The 9,010-nt window shown below is 49.6% G+C and overlaps 1 protein-coding gene across 7 annotated transcripts in view; it reads left to right on the top strand.

Annotated features, from left to right (window-relative positions):
• Positions 1-9,010, top strand: part of LOC110486089 (BAH and coiled-coil domain-containing protein 1) — a 186,404-nt gene that overhangs the window by 113,647 nt on the left and 63,747 nt on the right. For all 7 annotated transcript variants that reach the window (XM_036941861.1, XM_036941858.1, XM_036941862.1 and 4 more), the window contains 4 exons: positions 1-1,896; positions 3,974-4,088; positions 4,847-5,058; positions 5,297-5,455. The exon at positions 1-1,896 is cut by the window's left edge and continues 435 nt beyond it. In XM_036941861.1, coding sequence (XP_036797756.1) covers positions 1-1,896; positions 3,974-4,088; positions 4,847-5,058; positions 5,297-5,455 — 2,382 coding nt within the window. The remainder of the gene's footprint in view (positions 1,897-3,973; positions 4,089-4,846; positions 5,059-5,296; positions 5,456-9,010) is intronic.

Below are 9,010 nucleotides of genomic sequence, written 5' to 3'. Positions count from 1 at the left end.
GCGCCTGCCTGCTCAATGGAAAGATGCAGAACGGGGGGGACTCTGGGACGGGGGGAGCCAAGGCTTCCATGACTAGCTATGGGGGGGAGGTGGTGGGGAGCAGGGGGGCTCAGACACAGGCCAGCCACAGACACATGGAGGGTGGGGGGAACATCCGCTGCACCAAGGAAGGGGTGAGCGGCGAGATGAGGATCAGCGAGCAGCCTTCGGACTGTCTGGAGGGGAGGGGCCAGATGCTCCACCACGCCCTTCCCTACTCTGTGGCGCCGCCCCTGCAAATGGGTTCAGCCGCTGGGGGAGGCCACCCCCACCTCCACCCCCACCACCACCCTCACCCGCATCCGGGGGGGTTCCACTGCCTTCAGCTCCACCCCAGCCATCCCCACCACCCCCACACACACCACCACCCGGACTTCTTCTGCCCGCCTCCACCTGCCCCTCTAACCAACCCCTCGCCGCACGAGAGGGGAGGGGGAGGGGGGCGAGACCCCAAAGTGACAGGGCCCACGTTCATACCATCTGTAGGGGGAGGACACCTGGGGGACAAGTCCAGCGGGCAACCCTTCCAGATGGGCACCCCACCTGACTGCCAGGGGTTGGTGGGTGGGGGCGGCAGTGCCAAGGACAAGGCCATGGAGAAGAGTAACTGGCACAGGAAACAGCAGCAGCAGCTGTACAGAAAGGCTGAGAAGACCCCGGACTGGATGCAGCAGCAGAGTCACCACCCCCAACAACCCCATCCCCAACAACCCCTTCCCCAGCAGCCCCAGCCCCAACAGCCCCAGCCCCAACAAACCCAGCCCCAACAGCCCCAGACACAACAACCCCAGCCCCAACAACCCCTTCCCCAGCAGCCCCAGCCCCAGCAGCACCAAGCCGTGCGTTCTCGCAGCGTCGAATGCATCAATAGTGTGGGAGTGGACACCACCGATGTGTTCCGGCCCTCTCTTCCCCAGGGCGCCAAGGCCGGACACTCCCTCCCCCACTCAGTCAACACCTCCCCCTACAGAGACTGCTCCCTCCCGGGCCCCCTGCCCAACGCCTCACCCCTGGGGGGTCGGGCAGGTGCAGGCGGTGGGAGTTGTTCCTTACAGAGAGATGGTCAGAAGGTGGCCCGTATTCGCCACCAGCAGCACGGTGGGCCTGGCCCGGACGCCCCAGCAGCAGAGCTGAACCAGAACAACAAACAGAACCAGGACCTGAACAGGAAGCTGGAGATGTCCCCGTACGGCTACAGCAACAGTGGGCAGGGACAGCAGCATCACCCCCAGCAGCCTCCGGTTCCTCCCTGGGCCATGAGGCCTCACCACGTCCACCATGCAGAGGAGGAGCAGCAGCGGAAGGCCTACATGGAGTCTCTCAGTGGTGGCAGACAACAGCCCCAGCAACAACCAGGGCAAGGTATGGGCCTCCCTCCTCATCCTTCTCCCCAGCCCCAGCCACCTCCACCCCCAGCCCCCTCTCAGCAGCAGCAAGACCCCCAGGTCGCCTCACAGGCCCAGGAGGAGAGCAGTGCCATGAAGAGCCTGCTGAAGTACAGCACCCAGCAGCCCCTGCTCCTCTCCCAGAAGAGTCCCTTTGGAGGCCTGGGGAGCCTCAAATCCGCTGGTCTTGGGGGTCCTGGAGGTGGAGCCCCCGGGGTTAGCTGCACCCTGCAAGGCAGCAAACAACAACAGGCCCTGCCCACCAGGAAGGGTCCGGCCAATGACGGCGAGCGCTCTGACTGTGGGGGGCGTGGCCGGGAGGTGGGCGAGGCGGTGGGTCACGGTGAGGGAGAGGTGCGCCAACCGCCTGTGGGCATCGCAGTCGCCGTGGCGAGGCAGAGGGAACCGTCCTGTCGCCCGGTGGACGCCCACACCAACAGCCGGCAGGGGCGGGTGCACCCCTCCATGAAAGGTACGGGGGTAACCTCCGGGCCTTTGGGGTCACTTGCTTAAATAAACAGAAGGAGCAGGGGAACTGAGCAGAGATTATTTATCTACGACCTTTGGAAGACCTCGCTGATGAAAAATAAACAGCGGGCTTTGCCAAAGCCTAAAGTAGAAACAGCTTTATTTGACTAAACAGTTAGAGGCACTGGGAGGAAAAGAGAGGAGGAGAGGAGTACATGGCAGGAGATCTTAGTCTGTGGCAGTAGAGCTGTAGTAGGTATGGTTGGGAGAGAGAGAGAGAGAGGACTACATGGCAGGAGATCTGAGTCTGTGGCAGTAGAGCTGTAGTAGGTATGGTTGGGAGAGAGAGAGAAAGAGAGAGAGAGAGAGAGAGGCAGGCAGTAGAGCTGTAGTAGGTATGGTTGGGAGAGAGAGAGAAAGAGAGAGAGAGAGAGAGAGAGGCAGGCAGTAGAGCTGTAGTAGGTATTGTTGGGAGAGAGAGAGGGAGAGAGAGAGAGAGAGAGAGAGAGAGAGGCAGGCAGTAGAGCTGTAGTAGGTATGGTTGGGAGAGAGAGAGAGAGAGAGAGAGAGAGAGAGAGAGAGAGAGAGAGAGAGAGGCAGGCAGTAGAGCTGTAATAGGTATGGTTGGGAGAGAGAGAGAGAGAGAGAGAGAGAGAGAGAGGCAGGCAGTAGAGCTGTAGTAGGTATGGTTGGGAGAGAGAGAGGGAGAGAGAGAGAGAGAGAGAGAGAGAGAGGCAGGCAGTAGAGCTGTAGTAGGTATGGTTGGGAGAGAGAGAGAGAGAGAGAGAGAGAGAGAGAGAGAGGCAGGCAGTAGAGCTGTAGTAGGTATGGTTGGGAGAGAGAGAGAGAGAGATAGACAGGCATTAGAGCTGTAGTAGGTATGGTTGGGAGAGAGAGAGAGAGAGAGAGAGAGAGAGAGAGAGAGGGAGGCAGGCAGTAGAGCTGTAGTAGGTATGGTTGGGAGAGAGAGAGGGAGAGAGAGAGAGAGAGAGAGAGGCAGGCAGTAGAGCTGTAGTAGGTATTGTTGGGAGAGAGAGAGGGAGAGAGAGAGAGAGAGAGAGAGAGAGAGGCAGGCAGTAGAGCTGTAGTAGGTATGGTTGGGAGAGAGAGAGAGAGAGAGAGGCAGGCAGTAGAGCTGTAATAGGTATGGTTGGGAGAGAGAGAGAGAGAGAGAGAGAGAGAGAGAGAGAGAGAGAGAGAGAGAGAGAGGCAGGCAGTAGAGCTGTAGTAGGTATGGTTGGGAGAGAGAGAGGGAGAGAGAGAGAGAGAGAGAGAGAGGCAGGCAGTAGAGCTGTAGTAGGTATGGTTGGGAGAGAGAGAGAGAGAGATAGACAGGCATTAGAGCTGTAGTAGGTATGGTTGGGAGAGAGAGAGAGAGAGAGAGAGAGAGAGAGAGAGAGGCAGGCAGGCAGTAGAGCTGTAGTAGGTATGGTTGGGAGAGAGAGAGAGAGAGAGAGAGAGAGGGGCAGGCAGTAGAGCTGTAGTAGGTATGGTTGGGAGAGAGAGAGAGAGAGAGAGAGAGAGGACTACATGGCAGGAGATCTGAGTCTGTGGCAGTAGACCTGTAGTAGGTATGGTTGGGAGAGAGAGAGAGAGAGAGAGAGAGAGAGAGAGAGAGAGAGGACTACATGGCAGGAGATCTGAGTCTGTGGCAGTAGAGCTGTAGTAGGTATGGTTGGGAGAGAGAGAGAGAGAGAGAGAGAGAGGCAGGCTGTAGAGCTGTAGTAGGTATGGTTGGGAGAGAGAGAGAGAGAGAGAGAGAGAGAGGCAGGCTGTAGAGCTGTAGTAGGTATGGTTGGGAGAGAGAGAGAGAGAGATAGAGAGAGAGAGGCAGGCTGTAGAGCTGTAGTAGGTATGGTTGGGAGAGAGGCAGGTAGAAGCAAGACCCATTGGTAAGGGGGTGAGAGTAAGTTAGTGGCACAGAGGACTTAGTGTTCCCTGGGACTTAGTGTTAGAGATTCCACCCTTAATGTTAGTTTTAGATAGATATTTGTGAGGTGCAGAGATTGCGTGTTGGGGGTTAGGGCTCATCAGGGGAAAGGTGGTTAAGACTTCTCCCTGAACTGATATTTGTCTCCTAGGACCTCCTCGCTCCTTGTACCCCTCAGACCCTGCAGGAGAGGAGGAGAGGAAGAGGATGAGTGGAGAGCGGATGGGTCTGACCTGCCTGGACCGAGACAGAGAGGCCTACATCAGGTGAGACTCTGACGTTACTCAGCAATATGACATCATCATACACAGCTGGGCAACTTTCTGATTACAGACGTCAACAAGAACAAAACGTAGACCTACCAAGGCTGTCACTATACGCTTGGAAAGAGGATGTGTCACAAACAGCAACATGTTAACATATCATTTCTGGAGACACCCTACCAGTTCTGGAGGCAGCATTGTGTTTGCTAGCATAGAGTGGTAACATTATCTACCTAACAGTAAATAAGTGTATTGTTTCACCCCACAGTTAAAGTTGTTTACAGTTAGTTAACAGCCGCTCCTAGACTCATTACTAGCTACCGTAACACTGTAGTGTCAAAAACAGGTCTTCAAGTAGGTGTCTTCCTTTACTCTCACCATCCTCCTCTACTCTCACATCCTCCTCTACTCTGACCTTCCTCCTCTACTCTCACCATCCTCCTCTACTCTCACCTTCCTCCTCTACTCTCACATCCTCCTCTACTCTGACCTTCCTCCTCTACTCTCACCATCCGCCTCTACTCTCACCATCCTCCTCTACTCTCACCATCCTTCTCTACTCTCACCATCCTCCTCTACTCTGACCTTCCTCCTCTACTATCACCATCCTCCTCTACTCTCACCATTCTCCTCTACTCTCACCTTCCTCCTCTACTCTAACCTTCCTCCTCTACTCTCACCATCTTCCTCTACTCTGACCTTCCTCTATATTATTCTGTTTTCTGTCTCTCCTCATTTCTCTCTCAATGGTTCTATCTCAGGGATAATAAGGATCCAGTGGACTTCACAAGGATCCATCCGTCCAACAGCTGTCACGGTGACATCACCTCTCACCTCATGGTGCCGGGTGGGACTTCCCTACAATCTGGCCAATTAGGAGACCCCTCTGCGCATGCACACGCCCACTCGGCCCACCACCATTGGCTGCCGAGCACTGGAAGTCCCTCCATCTGGATGACAAGCCACTCCTACGGTGAGAAAGTTCAATTGGATTCAAATTCAGAAAACTGTATTTCCATAATAACCAACGTGTTGGTGTCACCCTACAAATGAAAAACAATTAGACGTCTACAGATGTATTCTAGATCAGTCTTCATCTTGCTATTTCATGTCCTGTTGCTGCCTTTGCAGGCTGTGTTGCAGTATAGCTGTATTGGTAATGAACGACACATGGCTACTGAGTCTGTTGTAACATCTTCCTGATGTTGCAGGAATCGGCCACTCGGCCCTTCACCAGAACCTCGCCCCAGGTTTTTCTGCAGCCATGCCGGGGTCTCTACAGCCTGTGCTGCCTCTGCCCCAGGACCCGTCTACCCAGCTGGTGGTGCTACCCACAGAGCCTGCTGCCCACCCTGTCACACATCACCTGGGTGAGCCTCACTATTGTTCATTGTCTTTTCTTAATGGTTTTCTCCTCTTGCATGTCACTCTACATCCTTACTTAGTTACCCCAATACCCCATTACACCTTTACACCTTAGGTTTGAGGGGTAAGTGTTATGGGGTAAGGGTAGGGTTAAGTGGTAAGAGTTGAGGGGTAGGTGTTAAGGGGTAAGGGTAGGTGTTAAGGGGTAAGTGTAGGTGTTAAGGGGTAAGGGTAGGTGTTAAGTGGTAAGTGTAGGTGTTAAGGGGTAAGGGTAGGTGTTAAGGGGTAAGGGTAGGTGTTAAGGGGTAAGAGTGGAGGGGTAGGTGTTAAGGGGTAAGGGTAGGTGTTAAGGGGTAAGGGGTAGGTGTTAAGGGGTAAGGGTAAGTGTTAAGGGGTAAGGGTAGGTGTTAAGGGGTAAGGGTAGGGTTAAGGGGTAAGGGTAGGTGTTAAGTAGTAAGGGTTGAGGGGTGGATGATAAGGGGTAAGGGTAGGTGTTAAGGGTAAGTGTTAAGGGGCAAGGGTAGGTGTTAAGGGGTAAGGGTAGGTGTTAAGGGTAAGTGTTAAGGGGTAAGGGTAGGTGTTAAGGGGTAAGGGTAGGTGTTAAGGGTAAGTGTTAAGGGGTAAGGGTAGGTGTTAAGGGGTAAGGGTAGGTGTTAAGGGTAAGTTTTAAGGGGTAAGGGTAGGTGTTAACTTTCACACATTAACAAGTCCAATACAGAAAATGAAAGATAAACATCTTGTTAATCTACCCATCGTATCCGATTTCAAAAATTCTTTATGGCGAAAGCACAACATATGTTAGGTCATAGCCAAGTAAAAAAAACACAGCCATTTTTCCAGCCAAAGATGGAGTCACAAAAAGCAGAAATATAGATTAAATTAATCACTAACCTTTGATGATCTTCATCAGATGACACTCATAGGACATCATGTTACACAATACATGTATGTTTTGTTCGATAATGTGCATATTTATATCCAAAAATCTCAGTTTACATTGGTGCGTTACGTGCAGTAATGTTTTGATTCCAAAACATCCGATGATTTTGCAAAAATACTCATAATAAACATTGATAAAAGATACAACTGTTATTCACATAATTAAAGATAGACTTCTACTTAATGCAACCGCTGTGTCAGATTTTTTTTAAACTTTACAGAAAAAGCATAATCTGAGAACGGTGCTCAGAACCCAAAACAGCCAGAGGAATATCCTCCATTTTGGAGTCAGCAAAGTTAGAAATAACACCATAAATATTCACTTACCTTTGATGATCTTCAACAGAAGGCACTCCCAGGAATCCCAGTTCGACAATAAATGACTGATTTGTTCCATAAAGTCCATCATTTATGTTCAAATAGCCACTTGTTGTTAGCGTGTTCAGCCCAGTAATCCATCATCATGAGGCGCAGGCACTTCGTCCAGACAAAAACTCTAAAAGTTCCGTTACTGTCCTTTAGAAACATGTCAAACGATGTATGGAATCAATCTTTAGGATGTTTTAACATAAAACATCAATAATGTTCCAACCGAAGAATTCCTTTGTCTTCAGAAAAGCACTGGAACGAGAGGTAACTCTGTCGGGAGCGCGCGTCATGAGACCAAGGCACTCTGCCAGAACACTGACTCAAAGAGGTCTCATGAGCCCCTCCTTTATAGTAGAATCCTCATTCAAGTTTCTAAAGACGGTTGACATCTAGTGGAAGCCGTAGGAAGTGCAACTTTATCCATATCTCAATGTGTATTCATTCAGTAGGCCAAGCTTTGAAAAACTACAAACCTCAGATTGCCCACTTCCTGGTTGGATTTTTCTCAGGTTTTCGCCTGCCATATGAGTTCTGTTATACTCACAGACATCATTCAAACAGTTTTAGAAACTTCAGAGTGTTTTCTATCCAGTAGTACTAATACTATGCATATATTAGCATCTGGGACTGAGTAGGAGGCAGTTCACTCTGGGCACGCTATTCATCCAAAAGTGAAAATGCTGGCCCCTATCCCAAAAAGGTTAACACTTACCCTTACCCCTTAACACCTACCCTTACCCTTTAACACCTACCCTTACCCCTTAACACCTACCCTTACCCCTTAACACCTACCCTTACCCTTTAACACCTACCCTTACCCCTTAACACCTACCCTTACCCCTTAACACCTACCCTTACCCCTTAACACCTACCCCTCAACGTTGAGCACTTGATCTTTGGTTCATTGTATTCTCTTATTGCAGTCTGTTGTTTTCTGCTGCTGGTTGTATTTTCCATCCAGTAGTTTTACTGCAGCGTTTCCTTTATTTGCTGGTTGCATTAGTTTATTATGTCGACAGCTGATGAGCTTTCTGTTAACCTCTCTGATCTCCCAAACCCGGATCCGGTATCGTGACTACAGCCTCAAGCTCATTACCATAACGCAACGTTAACTATTCATGAAAATCGCAAATGAAATGAAATAAATATGCCATCTCTCAAGCTTAGCCTTTTGTAAACAACACTGTCATCTCAGATTTTCAAAATATGCTTCTCAACCATAGGAAAACAATAATCTGTGTAAAAGTAGCTAGCTAGCGTAGCATTTAGCGTTAGCATTAGCGTTAGCATCCAGCACGCAACATTTCAACAAAAACATAAAAGCCTTCAAATAAAATAATTTACCTTTGAAGAACTTCTGATGTTTCAATGAGGATACTCTCCGTTAGATAGCAGATGCTCAGTTTTTCCAAAAAGATTCTTTGTGTATTAGAAATAGCTCCGTTTTATACATCACATTTGGCTACCAAAAAAACCCGAAAATTCAGTCCTCAAAACGCGAACTTTTTTCCAAATTAACTCCATAATATCGACTGAAAACATGGCAAACGTTGTTTAGAATCAATCATCAAGGTGTTTTTCACATATCTCTTCATTGATATATCGTTCTTGGACGCATGGTTTCTCCCCTATATCAAATGGAAAAGTACAAGCAGCTGGCAATTGCGCACCGAATTCCACGCAGGACACCAGGCGGACACTTGGAAAATGTAGTCTCTTATGGTCAATCTTCCAATGATATGCCTACAAATACGTCACAATGCTGCTAAGACCTTGGGGGAATGACAGAAAGTGTAGGCTCATTCCTTGCGCAATCACAGCCATATAAGGAGACAATGGAAAACAGAGCTTCAGAAATTCTGCTAATTTCCTGGTTGATGCATCATCTTGGTTTCGCCTGTAGAATGAGTTCTGGGGCACTTACAGACAATATCTTTGCAGATTCTGAAATTTCTGAGTGTTTTCTTTCAAAAACTGTCAAGAATATGCATAGTCGAGCATCTTTTCGGGACAAAATATCGTGCTTAAAACGGGAACGTTTTTTATCCAAAAATGAAATAGCGCCCCTAGAGATCTAACAGGTTAACGGCTGTCTCACACACAATTCAACACCCACACATATATACGCATCCACATAGAAAACACACACACGGGCATGCTGCACACACACACACACACACACACACACACACACACACACACACAAACATATAAGTTTGCACTTATAAAACACACACACACAGAGAATACTC

The sequence above is a fragment of the Oncorhynchus mykiss genome, chromosome 13, assembly GCF_013265735.2.
Source record: "Oncorhynchus mykiss isolate Arlee chromosome 13, USDA_OmykA_1.1, whole genome shotgun sequence".
NCBI classification, from domain to species: Eukaryota; Metazoa; Chordata; class Actinopteri; order Salmoniformes; family Salmonidae; genus Oncorhynchus; species Oncorhynchus mykiss.
Note: the sequence above shows the minus strand (reverse complement) of the source record. Positions and strands in the feature narration are given on the sequence as shown.